At 57.5% G+C, this 22,348-nt stretch overlaps 1 protein-coding gene across 1 annotated transcript in view; it reads left to right on the top strand.

Annotated features, from left to right (window-relative positions):
- LOC133349347 (plexin-A1-like) overlaps positions 1-22,348 on the top strand; it is a 131,876-nt gene that overhangs the window by 5,878 nt on the left and 103,650 nt on the right. The window contains exons 2-3 of the mRNA XM_061562699.1: positions 3,865-5,373; positions 12,125-12,307. Of these exons, the coding sequence (XP_061418683.1) occupies positions 3,964-5,373; positions 12,125-12,307 (1,593 nt within the window). The 5' untranslated portion in view covers positions 3,865-3,963. The remainder of the gene's footprint in view (positions 1-3,864; positions 5,374-12,124; positions 12,308-22,348) is intronic.

Below are 22,348 nucleotides of genomic sequence, written 5' to 3'. Positions count from 1 at the left end.
GCTGATCGCTCTGCTGATCATTACATCTCGGCGATGACCATGGTGATGGTGATATTGATCACGGTGGTGGCGGCGGTGATGAAGCTGTGAGTGGAATGCGTCTCACTGGTGACTGCACTGAGCACAGAGGGCGCGTGCACAGAGACAAAGATCCCCCGTGTAGCCTGTAACAGACTGTTGGGGCAAGTGCTGTTAGCGAGCACCTATGAAGGCGGGCACGGCACACGAGGGGGTGGATGGCCAGCACCATGTCCGGCCGCCTTTGTCTCCCCAGTTTCGATGTTTAGACACCGCACCGGGTACTCATTTGAGGCTGAGTCGACCTAGGGGAGGCCCAGTATCGGTTTAGATTTTCGCCACAGTTATTGGTCGTGAGCGGGAATTGAACTCCGGTGGCCGGGGGGGGGGGGGGGCAGAGAGAAGTGCGCTAACCACTACACCACCGCTCCCCACGCTTATATGTATGTATGTTGAACTCCTTTCCCACCGTACACAGCCAACCCGTGCTGATCGCAGGTACAGACACACACAGTACAGTGCAGTGCACACATCGCAATTAATAGAGAAACCAACATCAGCACCATGGCGAGCTGCAGAGCAATCAGCGAGGCGACCCGTGGCTTCATGAAGTCGGCGGCTGGCTGAGAGTGTCAGGATGAAGACCCAGATGTTGTGTCCGTGGGGGGTGCGGCTTCCCCCGGGACCCCCCCCCACACCCCCTAATCACGTGTTGCCCCTCACACCCGCGAAGCCCGCGAGTGTGCCGGTGCAACAGCGAGTACAGTCTAACTCTGCTCCACTGGCAATTATCTCAGTTAATCCCTCGCCCATCGCCCTGATTCTGGCCGTGAGTTACATGCCCGCCTGTGTCGCCCTTCGAGGACATCACTGGAGCTTGCATCAGTCAGGTCACGATCCTCGTTACCGGCACCACCACCACCGCCATCGTCAGTCACGATCGACACACTGCTGGATGAAAGCAACTCCCCGAGTTTGCCTCCATCACTCGCGGCCTCGCCAATTCAGAAAGGCGCCCCCGGCTCCTGGCCGCGTGGCCGCCCCGCGAGGCCACGGGGGGGGGGGGGGGGGGGGGGCGAGTCGCGGTGCGGTTGGGACGAGGCCAATGGCCCCCTCCGGAGACATTCCACATTCACAGGACGACCGCTGTGCTGGCTTTCCACGGAGTGGTGCTCATTTTGTCGAGGGCGAGATGATGATGATGTTGATGTTGTCGATGACGATGGTCAACTTTACCATGCCACGTGATACATAAATTGAATATTGTAAACGGGGAGGAGCGGTGGCGCAGTGGTTAGCGTATCGTGTCGTTAACCCTGCGAGCTGTGGCGGGTGATGTCTGAGTTGGTCCCGAACTTTCCCATCCCGCGCTGACCAGCGTGGTGAAGTATGGTCAAACAACCCCCCCCCCCCCCCCCGATCGACAATACGGCGAGGCGAAGGTGACTTCATCCAGCAGTGGATTAACAAGAGGCTGTGCACCATTATTATAGTATACTGTGTATATAGTACTGTATATAGTACTGTGTATATAGTACTGTGTATATAGTACTGTGTATACATTTAATGCACTTAAAGGAATGTTGGAAATTATCGTCGCCTTTTATTTTACACGCGAAGCAAAACTAAAGGTAACGAGTCGCGTTTCGGGCTTACTACTTCCAGCACGGCACACCACACCCAGTATACCCCTCGCTGTGCCGACTCCGAGTCCACGTGGCCACACACTGCAGTCTCTAGCGGCGGCTGCGTGCGACCTCGGCGATTGGTGAGGTGCTCCGAATGGGCGATTCGTGAGTCCGAGCGAGCTCAGCTGGGAGGCTGCCACGAGTCGCGTCCACAGCGTCGCGGACGCGCGAGAGCCGAGCGTGCGTCGGCCGGCTGGGTGACAAGCCTCCCGACGGCGATGTCGCCTCGCGCACGCACACACGCACGTGTACACGTGTGTGTACACGCGCGTGTACACGCGCGTGTACACACGCGTGTACACACGCACACCTGTACACACGCACACCTGTACACACGCACACTTGTACACACGCACACCTGTACACACCTCCGACTAGCATGGTTGGCTATGTACGGTGGGAAAGAGGTTCAACATACATATGTGTACATGCACACACCGCGTGTGTACACACACACACACGTGGTGTATGTGTACATGCACACACCGCGTGTGTGTGTGTACACACACGCGGTGTATGTGTACATGTACATACACCACGTGTGTACAGGCACACACGTGTGTACAGGCACACACGTGTGTACAGGCACACACGTGTGTACAGGCACATACACCACCTGTGTACAGGCACATACACCACCTGTGTACAGGCACACACACCACCTGTGTACAGGCACACACACCACGTGTGTACAGGCACACACATATGCACGCACAGTTTATCAGCTACCAGGCCAGTTGTTCAGCTGTCTGGTGAGTTGATCAGCTGTCTGGTGAGTTGGTCAGCTGTCTGGTGAGTTGATCAGCTGTCTGGTGAGTTGGTCAGCTACCAGGTGAGCTTATTAGTGATCTGGTGATGTTGTAAATCTGATGGAGCTTCAGGGCTCACCACTGAGCAACAGGGCGGCACCACCACTGCCCCCACCAATTCCCGTAGAAAGTCCCCGAGGGGTCCCGAGGAGTCCCTCCTCCCTCTGCAGGACGCCCCGGCAGCCCCTGCTGGTGCCGTGCAGTACGGTAACATGTGCAGTGCGGTAGCATGTGCAGTGCGGTAGCATGTGCAGTGCGGTAGCACGTGCAGTGCGGTAGCAATTGACGCCGCGGCCGAGTCGGGGACACGAGGCGATCTCTGGGGCAGCTTCGGGGTCGAGGTCGCCCTGCAAAGCGCAGCGGGCGCAGCCAGAGGGCACGTGGCGCAGAGTGTCTTTGTGCCTGGAGCTGTCCCCCCCCCACCCCCCGTGGTGGCCATGGAGTGATCGCGGGCGCAGTGAAGCAGCAGCAGCATCTACATCAGCATCTACATCAGCATTTGCATCATCATCATCAGCAGAATCATTAGCAGCAACATCATCAGCAGCATCAGCTCAACATCAGTAGCAGCCCTAGCAGCAACATCATCATCTCATCATCAGCATCATCAGCAGCACCAGCTCAACATCAGCAGCAGCAATAGCAGCCCTAGCAGCAGCATCATCATCACGCCGCACTGATTGCCACTGTAAGTGCCGCTTTCTGGGGACGCTCTGTCAGGGAGGGCTGTGGCGTTATTTATTTATTTCGCTATCTCACCCGGAGATTCCCGTGAGATGAGGCATCTCCCGTGCAAAGGAGCCCACGTGCCGACCGGCGATACAAATAGATCCGAGCGGCACTGCAGGTACAAAATCGCTCAACCTTGTCCAGACCACCGGCTCAAAAGCACTGTGGGTGTGACATGGTCGTACCAGACACTCGAGTTGAGAATGTGGCCGTCACAACAACAGGCGGTAGAGAAACAAGGACTCGGGACTGCAGACCAGTTTCGTCCTCATTGGGCCGCATCAGCACGGTACAGCCATTGGTGCATTCACGGAGAGAGCCGTTCTCGCCTTCCGTCTCTCGGAGCTGCTGATGCACGTGAGCCGCTTAATCTCAGACATCTCCACCGCTTCACTACCCCTTACCCCCTCCTCACCACTGAGTAGGTGGGTGGGTGAATGAGTAAGCAAGTGAGATTGGTGAATGAATAGGCGGAGGGATTTGTGAATAGGTGGGTATACGAGTGAGGAGCTGGGTATATGACTGCGTGGGTGCGTTGGTGAGTAGGTGCACGAGTTCACGATTTATGACGGATGCTTCTCCAGTCATTTACCGGCGCGTTCTCCTCTCGTCCCTTTCAGCTCCCACGACACCGAGGCCGAGCTGGGCCGGGTCGTGCCGGGTCATCTGGGGTCGCGTGGATGCGTGGACGCGCGTCTAGTTGAGGCGACGCGCGGATCATGACTCCTCCTCACCCCCTCCTCCGCGTCTCCGCCTCCAACTCGGCGCTCGCCAACAACCGTCGCCAACTCGGCCACGGCCACGGCCGCCATGATCGCCACAGCTGCCACCGCCGGCCGCTGCTGCTGCGGCCGCCGCCGCTTGCGCAACTGCTGCTCGCGCTGCTGCTGCTCCTGCTGCCGCCGCCGGCGCCGGCATCGCGTGGCTCTCGCCAGCCCTCCGGCGGGGACGGAGGCGACGGCGACGGCGGTGGCGGCGTCGCCAGATTCGCGACTCCCAACAAGAACTGGCCGCTGAACCACTTGGTTGTCGACGGCGGCACGGGCAAGGTGTACGTGGGCGGCGTCAACCGGGTGTACCAGCTGTCGAGCAACCTGACCCTGCTGCGCGACCACGAAACGGGCCCCGTGATGGACAACCGTGAGTGCTACCCGCCGCCGATGGTGCAGCAGTGCAACCAGGAGTCGGCGCCCAGCGACAACGTCAACAGGCTGCTGCTGGTGGACGCGCGGCGCTCGCGCTTGCTGGCGTGCGGCAGCGCCTTCCAGGGGGTGTGCAAGCTGCTCAAGCTGGACGACCTCTTCAAGCTGGGTGAGCCGGCGCACAAGTCGGAGCACTACCTGTCCAGCGTCAGCGAGCGCGGCTCGTCCGTAGGGTTCATCGTCGACCCACCGAGGCGCCCTCCCCGGATCGACGGCGGCAGCGACGATGGGGACTATGACGATAAGGACGAGGAGGATGAGGATGACGAGGAGGGCAGCGTGCTGTTCATCGGCACGCCGGTTGACGGCAAGGTGGACTACTTCCCGACGATCTCGAGCCGCTGGCTGAAGCGCGACGCGGAGGACGCCAACATGTTCGCGTACGTCTACCACAACGATTTCGAGTCGTCGCAGATGAAGATCCCGTCCGACACGCTCTCCATGTTCCCCAACTTCGACATCTTCTACGTGTACGGCTTCTCGAGCGGAGACTTCGCCTACTTCCTCACCGTGCACCCCGACACGCAGCCGCTGTCCGCTGACGCGCCGGCCGAGCGCTTCTTCACCTCCAAGGTGGTGCGCCTGTGCCTGCACGACCGCCACTTCTACTCCTACGTCGAGCTGCCCATCGGCTGCTCCAAGGGCGGCGTCGACTACCTCATGGTGCAGGCGGCCTACCTGGCGAGGCCCGGCCGTCGGCTGGCCGAGTCGCTGGGCATCTCGCCGAACGAGAAGGTCCTCTACGCCGTCTTCCTCAAGGACCAGAAGGGCCGGCGCAGGCCGCCGGGCGGCGAGTCGGCGCTCTGCGTCTTCCCGCTGCGCGCCATCGACGAGGCCATCAAGGAGCGCGTGCAGTCGTGCTACCAGGGCAAGGGCACGCTGCAGCTCTCGTGGCACATCAACCGCCTCATATCCTGCACCGCCTCGGTGGGTGCCGGCGCCGGACGAGCGTGGTGACGGTTGTGGTGGTGGTGGTGGTGGTGGTTGTGGTGGTGGCGAGCGAACCCGGCGCCCAGGGTTCGATTGTGTGTGTGTACGTTGAACTACTTTTGCGCCGTACATAGCCAACCACGCTAATCGCGGGTGCGGGGAGATTGTCGCTCATGGCTGCCGACACCAGTGACAATCCTGAGCCTCCCCCTAGGTCGACTCAGCCTTAAATGAGTACCTGGCGCGGTGTGTAATCATTGCCACTTGGCAGACAAAAGCGGCCACGCGTGGTGCCTGCAACCCACCCCCTCGTGTGCCGTTCCGACCTTCATAGGTACTGCCACTCGCAAACAGCACTTTTTTAAACATATTTCCATATATCGTAGGAGTCCTGCGATGTTAGTTTCTAATTTATTCAAAGATGTTTTGTAGTTTTGGTGACCCTAGGTGCCTCTTGCAAACGAGACTCTGCCTTGGCTGCTTAGAGTTATCACCTGGTCCAACAAAACCAACTGCTCTCGACCATCTTGAAAATACCCATAATGTTTTGCGCAGCGAAGTTATCCCCCACCTACCCTCCCCTCCAACTTGATCGCTGACAAGAGGACGGCTCCTCGGATTTAATCTGACTGCATCTCCTCAGCGAGTGGCCCGGTGCCGAGCTGCACTGTGCACGCGCTCTCCCCTGCGTTCAGAGGTCCGCTTGCCAGCGCCATCAATGTTGACATCGCCATCAATGTTGACATCGCCTTGGAGAATAGATCCAAACTGAGACCCTGAATACCAGCAGGTGTCCACAATGTGTAGGGTGTCTCTTAATCACATCTAGACACGCTGTGGGTGTCTCTTAGTCACATCTAGACACGCTGTGGGTGTCTCTTAGTCACATCTAGACACGCTGTGGGTGTCTCTTAGTCACATCTAGACACGCTGTGGGTGTCTCTTAGTCACATCTAGACACGCTGTGGGTGTCTCTTAGTCACATCTAGACACACTTTGGGTGTCTCTTAGTCACATCTAGACCCACTGTGGGTGTCTCTTAGTCACATCTAGACCCACTGTGGGTGTCTCTTAGTCACATCTAGACACACTGGGGGTGTCTCTTAGTCACATCTAGACACGCTGTGGGTGTCTCTTAGTCACATCTAGACACGCTGTGGGTGTCTCTTAGTCACATCTAGACACTCTGTGGGTGTCTCTTAGTCACATCTAGACACGCTGTGGGTGTCTCTTAGTCACATCTAGACACGATGTGGGTGTCTCTTAGTCACATCTAGACACTAGTGGGTGTCTCTAGTCACATCTAGACCACTGGGGTGTCTCTTAGTCACATCTAGACACACAGTGGGGGTGTCTCTTAGTCACATCTAGACACGATGTGGGTGTCTCTTAGTCACATCTAGACACTCTGTGGGTGTCTCTTAGTCACATCTAGACACTCTGTGGGTGTCTCTTAGTCACATCTAGACACGCTGTGGGTGTCTCTTAGTCACATCTAGACACGATGTGGGTGTCTCTTAGTCACATCTAGACACGATGTGGGTGTCTCTTAGTCACATCTAGACACACTGGGGGTGTCTCTTAGTCACATCTAGACACGCTGTGGGTGTCTCTTAGTCACATCTAGACACGATGTGGGTGTCTCTTAGTCACATCTAGACACGCTGTGGGTGTCTCTTAGTCACATCTAGACACACTGGGGGTGTCTCTTAGTCACATCTAGACACGCTGTGGGTGTCTCTTAGTCACATCTAGACACGCTGTGGGTGTCTCTTAGTCACATATAGACACACTGGGGGTGTCTCTTAGTCACATATAGACACACTGGGGGTGTCTCTTAGTCACATCTAGACACGCTGTGGGTGTCTCTTAGTCACATCTAGACACGCTGTGGGTGTCTCTTAGTCACATCTAGACACGCTGTGGGTGTCTCTTAGTCACATCTAGACACGCTGTGGGTGTCTCTTAGTCACATCTAGACACGCTGTGGGTGTCTCTTAGTCACATCTAGACACGCTGTGGGTGTCTCTTAGTCACATCTAGACACGCTGTGGGTGTCTCTTAGTCACATCTAGACACGCTGTGGGTGTCTCTTAGTCACATCTAGACACACTGTGGGTGTCTCTTAGTCACATCTAGACACGCTGTGGGTGTCTCTTAGTCACATCTAGACACGCTGTGGGTGTCTCTTAGTCACATCTAGACACACTGGGGGTGTCTCTTAGTCACATCTAGACACTGGGGGTGTCTCTTAGTCACATCTAGACACGCTGTGGGTGTCTCTTAGTCACATCTAGACACGCTGTGGGTGTCTCTTAGTCACATCTAGACACACTGGGGGTGTCTCTTAGTCACATCTAGACACACTGGGGGTGTCTCTTAGTCACATCTAGACACACTGGGGGTGTCTCTTAGTCACATCTAGACACGCTGTGGGTGTCTCTTAGTCACATCTAGACACGCTGTGGGTGTCTCTTAGTCACATCTAGACACACTGTGGGTGTCTCTTAGTCACATCTAGACATGCTGTGGGTGTCTCTTAGTCACATCTAGACACGCTGTGGGTGTCTCTTAGTCACATCTAGACACGCTGTGGGTGTCTCTTAGTCACATCTAGACACACTGTGGGTGTCTCTTAGTCACATCTAGACACACTGGGTTTCTCTTAGTCACATCTAGACACTCTGTGGGTGTCTCTTAGTCACATCTAGACACACTGTGGGTGTCTCTTAGTCACATCTAGACACGCTGTGGGTGTCTCTTAGTCACATCTAGACACACTGTGGGTGTCTCTTAGTCACATCTAGACACACTGTGGGTGTCTCTTAGTCACATCTAGACACGCTGTGGGTGTCTCTTAGTCACATCTAGACACGCTGTGGGTGTCTCTTAGTCACATCTAGACACACTGTGGGTGTCTCTTAGTCACATCTAGACACGCTGTGGGTGTCTCTTAGTCACATCTAGACACGCTGTGGGTGTCTCTTAGTCACATCTAGACACACTGTGGGTGTCTCTTAGTCACATCTAGACACGCTGTGGGTGTCTCTTAGTCACATCTAGACACACTGTGGGTGTCTCTTAGTCACATCTAGACACGCTGTGGGTGTCTCTTAGTCACATCTAGACACGCTGTGGGTGTCTCTTAGTCACATCTAGACACACTGTGGGTGTCTCTTAGTCACATCTAGACACGCTGTGGGTGTCTCTTAGTCACATCTAGACACGCTGTGGGTGTCTCTTAGCCCCCAGGACTCGCTCGGGTGATGTTTCCCCGTGGAGTCTCCACAGCCCCCCCCCTTCTCGCCTCCCACCGGTTGTCGTCGGTGTAATGATTCACGTGGCGCCCACGCAGCTCTGCCGGCTGTGGCCATTGTAAATCCCTAAAGCAAACACGCAAGGCCGCACGTTGGCTCACAGAAGCCGTAACGCAAACAGCCTTGGGTAGAGCTTCCTCGTCATCGTCGCCATCATCATCACGAGCCATGGTCAATCCACTGCTGGATGAAGCCCGCCACCTCTCACGATCCCGCGGTGGAGCGAGCAACCCAGAACTCCCACACGAGGGGAGGATACGTCGCTCCGTCACCCCGGTAGACGTCCCTCGGACGCGTTCCATCCCGTGGGCTGCCACTCCGTGATGACTCTCGACCGCCGTTCGTCTTGGGCCTGCGTGACTTCTCTCGTCCACGCCTTCCTCGCTCGCTCTGCCTCTCCTCGCGTCCTCGCAAGGGGCGTCTCTGCGTTGTGCGCGAGTCGTTCACGACCACGGCGTGCCTGACAGACAGCTCACAGCAGACCGCAGTCCGCACTCATTGCAACCCTTGCCCCTTGGGGCCAGTGCTGGGTCACTCTCCATCAGCAAGTCCAGATTCACCAAACTCGCTCCACCAGCCCTCGTCTTGCATCCGTAAGCAGCTCTTATTTAAAACGATCAAATCAGAATTATGTGTAATATTCAACCTCCTTCGTTGATACACTGCTGGATGACGAACCGCACCGTGCCGATCATGGGGTGGTTGACCATACTTCACCACGCTGGTCAGTGCGGGTTCATGAAAGGGAATGGGGGGGGGGGGAGTGCCCAGAACCGGTTTAGAAATTGTTCGCCACCGACATTAGCCGTGGCCGGGGATCGAACCTGGGACATCTGTAAACAATATCGATTCAGGAGCCTCTTGAAATCGCGAACAGAGGTTGCACGGGAGATATAGAGAGACCTCGGGAGGAGGGTTGAGTCGCCCTCTCTGCTTCTTCACCCGACCTGGCTGGCAGCTTTCGGCAACTCACTCGGAACCGGCGCGACTTGAAGAGCAGCAGAGGTTTTGATTTAAAGCCGATGGTGATTGCTTGTGTTGCAGTCGAAACGTCGTGAGAATTTTATTGTTTTATATTTTTACTATTTTATTATTTCCCTTCTACGTGACTTTACCGAAAGAACCAAGAATATAGCAGCAGAGGTCTTAATTCTTGCGCAGACATTCGCAAATTAAAATCCCATTTAAACTTCATTGAACGCGCATCACATTAATCTTGCACGGGACAGAGGCAGGAGAGGCGGGGGTTGGGCTTTGATGTCGAGGGAGATTACGACTGGATTACGGGCTCTGAAGCCACTTGCGTAAACACACAAAGACAAAGATCCCCCGGATTACCTTTGATAACAACGGGCGGTTGGGGCAAGTGCCTTTAGCGAGCACCTGTGAAGGCGCTCGCCAACAGCACTTGCCGATACAGTTGGTGAAGGCTATACGGGGGGACCTTTGTCTTTGTGAGCGAGTGGGTGCGTTAGGGAGTGTGAGCGAGTGGGTGTCTCACCGCGGCTCTGACGGGGCGGCTCTCTCGCTCTTTGTTTATTTATTTCTCATCGCGATCAACAAAGAGGAGCACCCCGTTGTCTGTCTCGCTGGCGGAGCCGCCTCGCGCCGTCTTCTCTGTCACTCCGCCGCCGCAGCAGCCGCCACAGCAGCAGCAGCAGCTCGGACTCGCGGCAAATCGAAGGCGACGTCGAGTCACATCGCGTGGCCACGACGTCTCCTCCTCCCCCCCCTTCCACCTCCCCCCCCTCCTCCCCCACCCCTCCTCCTCCCCCACCGCTCCGTGTGTCCCTGCGCGCGCGATGCATTCCCCCCTCCTCCTCTCCCCCTCCTCCTCCCCCTGCGCGTGCGTTTTAAATGCTAACATGTTCGGCGATGTCACATTTCATTCCTCGCTCAAGTGCGATCGCCCTCCACTTTGTTCCTCTGCGGACGCGGAGCGGCAGACTGCGGGGGAGGTGGGGGGGCAGTAGCCCCCCACTCCCACAGTGCCCCTAGCCGGGCCGAGCTTGAGGAGGCTGAGAAGCTCCTGCCCGATGTCTTGCCCCCCCGCCCCGCTAATGTGAATCTGCGAGATGTCTGCAGTAGTTAGAGGGGGGGGGGGGGCACATACAGTGCACCGATGAGTGCACCTGGGCAGTGCGCAGGGGGGTGCCGGGGCAGGGAGCGTTCAGCGTTTCACACCGACTGCTTCGTGGAAGCCCTCACAAGAGGGAGGGGTTCCCCCTCATTAAACAAGGTCGCACTTGAGGGCTGCCCCCCCCTCTTCCTTTACCCCCCCCAACTGTGAGCATGTGTGGAGGAGGGGCGGGGGGGTCTGTCATAGTCGGGGGCGCGGAGGGGCCGCGTCGCCGTGTCCCGGGGGGGGGGGGGGGGGTCCCGGGGTGCTGTGACGAGGCAAATGGGACGCAGACGACCGGGCAGACAGAGAGGGAGGGAGGGAGCGGAGGGGGGAGGGAGCGGAGGGGGAGGGGGGAGGGAGCGGAGGGAGCCACTGTGGGCACAGAGACGCGGTGTGGACACGCGGAGTGGGCCACAGACGAGGACGGAGGGACGAGCGGGACGGGGCGAGGCCTTCCAACGACTGTCGTCTCCATCCCCTGCGCTCTCCCGTACTCTGCGGCGCTCTCCACGACTCCTCCACCACTGCACTCTGTCCTCTAATAATATTTACAGCTTATATATCTACGCATTTCATAAAATCCGAAGGTGCTTTACGTGAATGACAATGGGGGGTTGGGTTTTAAGTGGCTCCAAGTTAAAACAGAAAATGCCTTCTGAAAGATGTCTTGAGGTGGAAGAACTTGAAGATCCAAAACGAACCGAACTCCCCGACAGCCTTCGACAGAGAGTCCGACCGTGCGGGTGCCACGGGAGCGAAGGTCCAGAGATCGCTGCCCACGAGATTTGAGCTTCGTTCTGGGGATACAGAGCAGATCCAAATCCACAGACACCGATGGAAATGATCTAAACCAAGTCCTGAGCCTTCTCCAAGGTCGACTCAACCTTAAATGAGTACCTGGTGCAGTGGGTAAACACCAGCACCACGGAGGGAGACAAAGGTGGATGGGGTGGTCCTGGCCACACAGTAAGGGTGCGATGGTGCTAGTGTGTGTGATCCCAATTGAGTAATTTGCTGGTAATTTTTCAACATTGGAATGTTTAGGCCAATACTAGTTGCCCAAACATTCGTTTCCTCTGGAGAGCCCGGAGGAAACGAAAGTAGAACAGAGGGAGAACACATCAACTCCCCACTCACCCGTACACACTCTCAACAGAACAGAGAGGGAACATGTAAACTCCGCACAGAACGGCACACCCGAGTCAGGAAGTCAAACCCAGGCACCTCTTGCTGTGGGGCACGAGCGTCACTCCTGAGCGCTGTTGACGTGTTCATTGTCCTCCTCCTCGTCGCCCCCTCCCGCTCTCAGACGATCAACATCACCGACCGCTTCTGCGGCCTCAACTTGAACCAGCCGCTGGGAGGCGACACGATCATCACGGGCGTGCCGCTCTTCTCGGACGACCGCGACGCCATGAGCTCCGTCACGGCCTACGTCTACAAGGACTACGCCGTGGCGTTCGTCGGCACCGCCTCGGGGAACCTCAAGAAGGTACGAGCGGCCGGCACCATGGGGGTGGGGGGGGGGGGCGGTTCGGTGGACCGGTGGGAGCGGCCCCGCAGGGTCGAGGGCCCGGCGAGCCGGCGGGGCCTCGTGGCGGTGGTGCACTGGAGGGGGAACGCTCCTTGTGGCTGGGTCGTTGCTGGGCTTGCAAAGACCGGGTCCCGTTGGTCCTGGGGGAAATAAGTGCGACAGCATGGGTTCGAAGACCCGTAGAGTTACACGGAGACACGTAGACTTGCATAGAGACCCGTAGAGTTACACCGCGACTTGCGGGGACGCGCGGCCTTTGCGTTTGACGCCGTGGAGAATCCTGCGCTCGGGAGGGGGAGGGCACGACGGCGCGCACCCCACGGTACATGGGGTGTGCGCGTTGCGTCAGTTCTGGCCGGGCTCTCGCGGCCCACACATTGGTTGTGTCGGAGAGGTGGGGGGGGGGTCCCTTGTTTTGTCTGCCAAGCCGACGACAGACGCAGCAGCCGGTTCACTGTTGGCTGTTGGACGAGACGCCGGGGAGGGTCGTCCGAGACGACGATGTCCCCCTGAGTCTCCCACGCCACCCCCCCCTCCCCCTCGTGCCTCCCGTGTCCGAGTCAATCAGCGAGTCCCCCACCATCCCCCGGTGTCCGACGTGGCGGGGAGTGGAGCGACTCCCGCTGAGTTCCGGTGCCAGTATCGGCCGTTGTCATCTTACCGAAGGGTTGCCGGGCCGCTGGTAGATGACTGGAGCTGGTGGCACGTGAGCAGTCGTAGCCAAAGCTACTGGACATGGTGTGCCGGGTGCGTACATTTTTAACGGCTTCACCGATCCGGCGGACATTAACCCAACAAACGCACGTGGCTAGTTGCCCAGAAGGCAACTCCGACTCAAGCTATGACGTCATGGCATCGTCATAGCAGCACTTCCTGTTTACATTGCATATGGCGTCATCACGCTGCCAATGGGGTTTAAAAACAAACGCAATCGGATGCCACCGTTACGCTTTAACAATATTTATACAGCACTGGAGGAATTATGCACATTCGTTACCTTAATGTATTTTCATAAAACATCCCACCATTCTTAAAATCAAGAATGGTAGGATCGCATTCGATCGTCACCGGGAGGAGACCGATGCCAACTCCGGGCAGAGCCTCCCGGGCCGCCGAGCCGCGAGGAGGGTTGGCGAGCCGAGCTCTCTGCTCCTCGTGAGTGCAGCGTCGGCGCTCGTCCATGCGAGCACTTGTGATCGAGCACGCAGTGGCGTCGCAAGCTCCCGCCTTCACGGCCGGTCGTGGCAGCGCTTGCAAATGTTTGTCCAGCAGACGCGCGGACGAGGAGGGCACCTGGACATCTGTGAAAGAAATAGCTTTGTAGCTCATCAGATTCCTCCGGTATCAATAAATATTCTGAATAAGAAGAACCGTGCCTACGCGTGGCTGGGGATGTGTTTCATTGTTCGCTACGGAAGCCGGTGCGTGGTGGGGGGGGAGCTGCCAGGGTAAAATGCGTTTCATATTTGCGATAATCCGCGTCTCTGGTAACGCTTTGATCATCTTGTCTGGTTCTCTCTCTCTCTCGGGTGACTTGAAACGAAAGTTTAATTCACAGCGGATCATGGTCGCGAGAGTTATGTACAGACAGGCAGGCAGAGCTCATGCATCCACGTGTTCAACTTTGATTGGAAAGTGTTATTGGTGATACATGTCAAATACAGAATAAGCTATTCTTTGTAAAACAAGAACGTGATCTGATGGTGATGCTGCTGCTGCTGCGTTGGCAGCGGTGCACAAGCAGAGCCCACAGCAGCAACAGCAACTCGGCACGCTCGTAAGCAACTTGTGTCCTATGAAGGGCCGTTGCCTAAAACGTTCCCTGTTTTAAATACAGTACAGCATTTTCATTTTTAGACCACGCAGTGTTATTGACGATCGTCCTTTGAAAAGTAATTATCATACAAATAATACAGATAATGTTACGTTGGGAGAATGTTCTCCGCCGGAATGCAAGTACTGTATATAATTTTGGAGGCCGACGAGAGAAAAGCGGGAGTGAATGCGGCGTGACCTGGATTGCGGGCTCTGTGTGTGCCCTGCGCTCACACAATGAGCGCTGATTTACTGCGATCACGAATCTCCGAGCAGCGGTGGCGGTGAATCGGTGGAGGGGGTGGGAGGAGCGGTGGCGCAGCGGTTAGCGCAGTCAGCGTGCTATGAACCCGGCGACCCGAGTTCACTTCTGCACAAGCTGGATGTGGACACTCGTACTGTCCCCAGGCCCCTCTTGCCAAGGGCTGCACTTGTTTTTCCTAGTCCGTTTGGAGGTAGCAGTATCAGTCGGTTTGGCCAGGCATTCATGATGAGTGAGCTCAAGGAGATTACAGCGATCACTCGTCATCATCATGAACGGCTTTGTGATAGGAGTGTCGTAATTATCGGCATCTGCATCGTAAAATCATCATCATACCAACATTGCCATCGATGTCAACCATGAATGATCATCATCATCAGCAGTGGTGGAGGAGTGGCTTTGTGAAGTCATCATCATCTGTATCAAGACGATCACCATCATCATCATGATGATGATCAACAACATCTCCGTTGTCATCACCACCACCACCTCCTCCTTGGCGTGCCTGCCCTCTTGAGAGAGTGGTGCCGTGGCCCCCACTGTGGGCCAGGATCCCCCCTGCCCCCCTCCCTGTCCCCCCTCCTCCCCTATTAAGACGACGGCGTCATGGCAACTGACAGCGGCGAAGGGCGAAGCCTGGGCCCCGCGTGAACGAGGATCCATCCCCGCACCCTGACCCCGCTCTCCATCAGCCGCGCATTCATCTCCCTCCACATTCTCTTCCATCCTCCTCCCTCCCACTCCTCATCCTGCTCCTCCATCCTAATCCTCATTCCCTCCCTCCCCCCTCGGCCATGCCCACCCTCCATTGCTGTTGCCGGAGGTGGAGAAGAGAGGCACAGGGAGGAGGAGGTGGGAGACGCAGGCATGGGGAGGAGGTGGTGGAGGAGGGAGATGCGATGAGGGGGACGGTGGTGGCGCTGCGGGCACGCTCGCAGTCCCCGCAGCGGAGGCGGCGCGTCGCCTCTCCCTCGCTCCCTCCGTCTCGCTCCATCTCCCACCATCTTTCATCTCTCCCATCTCCCTATCTCCCGCACTCTCTCCCCATCTCTCTCAGGCTGCCTCCGTCGTCATCTATCCGACTCTCTCTCTCCCTCCCTCGCCCGCTGCATCGCTCCCTCTCCACTCTCCCTCCAGCTCTCATCTCTCCGCGTCCCTCCCCCATCTCTCTCCATCGCCTTATCTCCGTCTTCCCCATATTTCCATCTCCTATCTCCCTTCATCTCTCATCTCTCTCAATCCGCACTTCACTTGCCTCTGCAGCGCCGTGAAATGAGAGACGCGATCGGGCAGTGGGGAGGGGGTGGGGGGGGGGTACGGAGTCGGGGGGGGGAGGGCGACGTTGCCTCGCCCGCTCGCCCGCTCTGCCGCGTCATCTGGATGCTCGCTCCATAAACGCTCGTTTATGGCCGTCGTTTGCGGCATTTCTGAAACCTTCCCAACGAGCGCCGTTAATTGAGAGCAGGCGCGCGTGCGAGGGATGCGCCCTCGCCCGCGGTGATTCACGACGCTGCCCCCCCCGCACCCCCCCACGCCACCGTCCCCAGTGCCCCCCCCACCCTCCCCACCACCTCCCTCCCCACCCTACCCACCACCACCACCTTCCTCCCCACCCTCCCCACTGCCACCACCACCACCCTACCCACCACCACCACCCTCCCCACCACCATCACCTCCTTCCCCACCGTCCCCACCACCACCACCTCCCACCACCTCCACCTCCCACCAACCACCCTTCACCCCCCCCCCCCCGATCCCCAAACCCAAATAGGCTATTTGGGTTTGGGAGATTTTGATTAAAATTAAAATCGACTGCCACTGTGTGCGAGAGTGACTTCCTGCGCAGGTGCAGCTGGCCGCCAATGCTGTGCTCAACATCATCACCACCAACACCACCATCATCAACACCACCACCAACACCACCACCACCATCACCACCACCACCACCAACACCACCATCACCACCACCAACACCACCACCAACACCACCACCAACACCACCATCATCAACACCACCACCAACACCACCACCACCATCATCACCAACACCACCACCAACACCACCATCACCACCACCAACACCACCACCAACACCACCACCAACACCACCATCATCAACACCACCACCAACACCACCACCACCATCATCACCAACACCACCACCAACACCACCACCATCACCACCACCAACACCACCACCAACACCACCATCATCACCACCATCATCACCACCATCATCACCACCAACACCACCATTACCACCACCAACACCACCATCATCACCCACACTACCACCACCAACACCACCATCACCAACACCACCACCACCACCACCGTCATCATCACCAACACCACCACCAACACCACCATCACCAACACCACCACCAACACCACCATCACCAACACCACCACCGACACCACCATAACACCACCACCAACACCATCATCAGCAACATCTACACCATCATCATCTACATACACCACCACCACGGTCATGTATTTATTTAGCGCGTACGTTTACGCTGCTCGTATAATTCCATTCCCCGGTGGGGGTAAGCGTGGTGGGTGGGGGGCGACGGTGGCGCTGATTCATTACCGCACCGTCGTCACGATGAGCATGCGACATAGACAAACATCGGCATGAGCAAAAGATGCTCTTGTAGCAGGACCCTCCTGCAAGCGAGTCTTGAGACTCTCAACAAGCCTTTCCTGGATAAATAGTCAACATGCAGAGAGATTTCCTGCTAAAATTAGAATTGAAGTGGTGCTCATACCCTCGTTATAATCCTGCAAAGCCGGTGGTAGAAATTCAACATTTCTATGGCGGGAGCGTCAACTTCCGAACAGAGTGGTACCCATTTGATCAACCTCAGGGGGATGACGGATAGTCCACACCAACCACCGCCTCCCCCACCCCCGACCAGGATTTGAACTCTCAACCTCTGGATGGCGAGGCGCTGAGCGGTGATCTCGCGGTGCACGGTGACCAACCCAGGCCACTGTGAGCGAAGCAGTCCCCCGCACCTCAGGGGTTTGGCGGCCGCGTGAAACGTGAACGGCGAGCGGCGCGTTATTAGCGGAGCTCCCCGGCTCGAGAGCTCCGGCGAAGCGGATTTGAGGTCTCCACAGCAACCCCTTTCGGCTCGGCGCCCGGGGACCGCGGCGGCGGCGGCGCGAGGGGAGGGCCCCGCCCCTGCCCCTGCCCCTGCCCCTGCCCCTGTCCCTGCCCCTGCCCCTGCCCCTGCCCCTGCCCCTGCCCCTGCCCCTGCCCGTGCCCCGACCGGAATCGTAGCCGGCAGCACCGCAGCGGTCCATCGATTCCCTCGCACGGCGCGATTCCCGTCACACCCCACGCCGTAAACAAGAGCCATCTTCCACACTCTGATTATCTCCTCTGTCTCTCGACTGGCCTCTCGATGGACACTCCGCGAAGAAGGGCCATTGCCTGAAACGTCGCCTGTTGTGCACGCTTCCCCCGTCGGGCCGTGTTGGGGGTCAGATCGCGGATGGCCGTCTGTGGAGGCCCTCTGAAGAGGCCGTCTGAGGAGGCCGTCTGAAGAGGCCGTCTGAGGAGGCCGTCTGAAGAGGCCGTCTGAGGAGGCCGTCTGAGGAGGCCCTCTGAGGAGGCCGTCTGAGGAGGCCGTCTGTGGAGGCCGTCTGAGGAGGCCCTCTGAGGAGGCCGTCTGTGGAGGCCCTCTGAGGAGGCCCTCTGAGGAGGCCGTCTGTGGAGGCCCTCTGAGGAGGCCGTCTGAGGAGGCCGTCTGAGGAGGCCGTCTGAGGAGGCCGTTTGAGGAGGCCGTCTGTGGAGGCCCTCTGAGGAGGCCGTCTGAGGAGGCCGTCTGTGGAGGCCCTCTGAGGAGGCCCTCTGAGGAGGCCGTCTGTGGAGGCCCTCTGAGGAGGCCCTCTGAGGAGGCCGTCTGAGGAGGCCGTCTGAGGAAGCCGTCTGTGGAGGCCGTTTGAGGAGGCCGTCTGTGGAGGCCCTCTGAGGAGGCCGTCTGAGGAGGCCGTCTGTGGAGGCCCTCTGAGGAGGCCCTCTGAGGAGGCCGTCTGTGGAGGCCCTCTGAGGAGGCCCTCTGAGGAGGCCGTCTGAGGAGGCGTCTGTGGAGGCCGTCTGAGGAGGCCGTCTGAGGAAGCCGTCTGTGGAGGCCGTCTGTGGAGGCCGTCTGAGGAGGCCGTCTGAGGAGGCCGTCTGTGGAGGCCGTCTGTGGAGGCCGCTGGCCCCCCGGCTGCTCACGGCCGCGTCATCGTCTGAGCGGCAGCAGCTGCCGCGCTGGCGCATCGCGCTGCACGGACGCTGATTTTCAAATTGATGCCGAATTACACACACATTGCCGCTCGTGCCAACACCAAGTACATCACTCGCGTCGCCGCGGAGAGTACACGGAACGAAATAGACACTCGGGCAACTCGCCTGCCTCCATCGCGTGCTTGTCTCTCCACTTCACAAACAGAAAGACAACGATATACGTTTTGACACATTCCGTCAGCCCCACCGCCTCCTGGGAGTGCGTTCTTTCAGCAGCATTGATTTATAGCTTGTATTCCCTCATCATCATCATCATCAGCAGTCACGTTCAATCAACTGCTGGATGACGGCCGTCGCCGTCGGAATGCCTGCGATGTGCCGATGCTGCTGTCGCTGCTGCTGCTGCGGCGGCGGTGGGTATATGAATGAGTTGATTGTTTTAATTAACGTGATTAATTAATGAGTACGTTTGTGGGGAATAATCGCCATTTTCTGTACTTTTGAGGCATAAGCAATTAGGAACTAACACTTACTAGCCAGGAACAAAACATTTTTTTAACCGGTTCTGGGCCTCCCCTTGGTCGACTCAGTCTCAAATGAGTACCTGGTGTGATGTGTAAGCGTCGCCACTGGGGAGACAAAGGTGGTGCTGGCCTTCATAGGTGCTCCTCGCTAACAGCACCCAAAAGTCTGATAAGGCTATAGGGGAAATCTTTGCACGTTGTGTGTGAGTGTGGTGCATGTTGTGTACATGTGTGTGTGTAAGAGTGGTGTGTGTATTTGTGTGCGTGCGTGTCGTGTGTCTGTTGTGTTTCCGCCGGCCAGTCCATTAGAGACTTAGCGGTGATGGCATATTTCAGCGTAATTGCATTCATATTCATGTAATTGTACTTTATGTAATCAAAGAGGCTTGTTACTCTTCACAGAAACCCCCTACCGATGATTAACTTTTAACAAATGAAATTTTTAATTGAATTTTTTCCTCACGCCGACAATGCACAATGTAATTCGCAATTAGCGCAGAGCGATGTGGGCTTGCCGCTCGGCACCGCTCACAGCGTGGCGAGTGTGACCCGCGCTGACTCCGCGACTCACCGGCACCGCCAACTCGAGCGGACGGTGGAGTCAATGGGCTGGCTGCTTTAGCTCGTGCCCTGCACCCAATGTCCTCCACCCAGTGTGATTTACTCAATGTAATCTACTCCATGTCCTCTACGCACTGTGCTCCATTGATTGTCCTCGACCGAACGTGACCGCATCTTCTGTGTCCTCCATCAGATGCACTCCACCTCTGTGTCCTCCACTCGCCCTTAAACCCCCCATCGGAGACACAAACTCGCAGTAATTTACTTCCATATTAACTGCGTCTGAAAATTGGACTGAATTTCACCGATTTTTTTTGTCGTTTTACCGAATTTTCACTTCGGACGGAATTGGCGAGCGGCCTCCTTTGGCCAGGTGGCACGATCCGGCGCTGCGCAATAAACCGAGCGGGACCGGCTCCGCTCGCGTGAGCGCACGCTCGTGGCTGATGAAAGCCGCCCTCCCTGGGAGCGAGAACAACGGCCTCCCTTGAACAGCCCCGGCGCACGCGGCCACCGAGCGCCTCGCTCGCAACATCCAAAGTCGCCCGCGTTTGAAGTCGTTTCACAGAGCGAGGCGGCGACTGGGATTTTTTTAAACGGCGCTCGTTAATATTCCTGTCGACGCGTTCCCCGGCGTGGGGGGGGGGAGCGGCGTCGACGGAGGCTGCGAGAGCTCTAGCGCCGGCGTTTGGAACGCTCCGCGGGCCTCACGTCTGCGGGGCGACGCGGCGGCGCCGTCGAATGAGGAGTGGCGGTGGAGCTTAAAAGCCCGGGGCTCTCCTCCGGCGAAGTAAAATAACAATTAGGGTGTTGGTGCTGCCCCCGCGGAGAGACGTCGCCGCGCTCCACGAGCGCCGGCCGGGCCTCACCAGATCCTCCCGCCGGATTTCTCCTCGTGTGAAAATTACAGTGTGCTGTCAAGTTTGCAGATTGTGTGACGGGAGTTTTGCCTCCCGGTCCTTAAATAATTTCTCTCCGGGCGGGCGGGCGGATTGTGGGGGTGGTGGTGGGAGGATGGGAGGAGGGTGTGGGGGAGGCGAGGGGTGGTGGCACGGCCGGGATGGAGCGTGAGGAGTGCGGCGAGGTGAGCGGTTGCGCCGCGCAAATTTACGCGCTTCAAATGTCTCCGGCGGGTTTGGGGTTTTTATTTCATGTCTTCTAAAATTGGCTGCGAAGGCGCACGGGTTCTGGTGCACCGAAACTGGCGCGCACCGCTGCTGCCGCCGCTGGTAATTGGCGTTTGCGGCACCAGCGCCGGTGGGGTGACATTCCTGCGAGCGGGTGAGCGGGTGAGCGTGAGCGGGTGAGCGTGAGCGGGTGAGCGGGTGAGCGTGAGCGGGTGAGCGTGAGCGGGTGAGCGGGTGAGCGTGAGCGGGTGAGCGGGTGAGCGTGAGCGAGCGGGACAGATCGAGCGGGCAACGCCGGCGTGTGCTGCGTACCGGTCACATGCACGTGTGTGCGTCCGTGTGTGAGTGAGTGTGCGAATGTGCATGCATGCATTGCATGGATATCTGAACCGTTCCAAGTTACTTTGTTGTGAGCCTCCCCTCGGTCAACTCAGCCTTAAGCGAATACCTGGTGCAATGCATAAACTCAGAACTGGAAAGACAAAGGTGGTGGGGCGTGCTGCTGGCCACGCTACTCCACCATGTACCACGTTGGCCTTCGTAGGCGCTCGCCAGCAACGCTTCGACAGCCTGTGTGCCTATATAGCGGATCTTGGTCTTTGCTGCGAGGATGAGTGGTGGTCGCAGGTTGATGAGAATATGGAAACTATATGAATCCTTGCAGTCACGAAAGCTTTAAATCTAGAATATGGAAACTACCTCGGTGGGCATTTTTCAATGGCATCAAAAACGTATGTTGCAGCGCTACACCTGTTACCATGGCGATCTGACCTCTGACCCCCAGATCCTGACCCCCAGGATCAGCTCTGAAGAGTTTCAGAGCGTTGCTCTGAGGCCTCGGGGGAGAAAGAATTCTTCAGACCAAATACCGTCATGGGGCGAGAGGGGCCTGGATCTGTGCTGGTGGTCGCGCCTCAGGTATCGGAGGAAGTCGCCTCCCCTGTGTGTCTGGCTGGTTGGCCGATGTCGTCACGTGTGCCCAGATATTTGCATGAAGTGGTCCAGACCCTGAGACCAGACGACCTCACAAGTGAACCGCTGAGGGAGGGTGGCGATTGAGTGCATGCATGCTGCCCTAATACATGACATAATTACAATGTATTTAGCCAATGGACGGGTTCTGTGGGATTGGAAGGATGCTCTCCTGGTCTCCCTTTTTAAGAATGGGGGGGACTGTAATGATAGTAAAAACTACCGGGGCATTTCCCCCCTTAGCCTGGCATGTGGGGGCCTCTGCCTATTCATCGCGTCTTTTGTGAAGTGTTTCTTGAAAAAGATTAGAGCCACATTTCTAATTGGACACAAAATAAAAGCGCGAGATGCAGCTGGAATTCATCGGCCATCATCATCTCTCACCGCTGACCGAAGGCCTCTCCGAGCCGAGCTGTCCTCGACGCTGAGCGGTCGCGTGACGCGACGATCCGCCTCGCTCCGTCTCCGTGGCCGACGTCCTCTTTGGCGCTT

The sequence above is a fragment of the Lethenteron reissneri genome, chromosome 30 (genome assembly GCF_015708825.2).
Source record: "Lethenteron reissneri isolate LAM-NWPU_2019-01 chromosome 30, ASM1570882v1, whole genome shotgun sequence".
In the NCBI taxonomy this organism is placed as follows: Eukaryota; Metazoa; Chordata; class Hyperoartia; order Petromyzontiformes; family Petromyzontidae; genus Lethenteron; species Lethenteron reissneri.
This window is presented reverse-complemented; position numbering and strand designations above follow the sequence as displayed.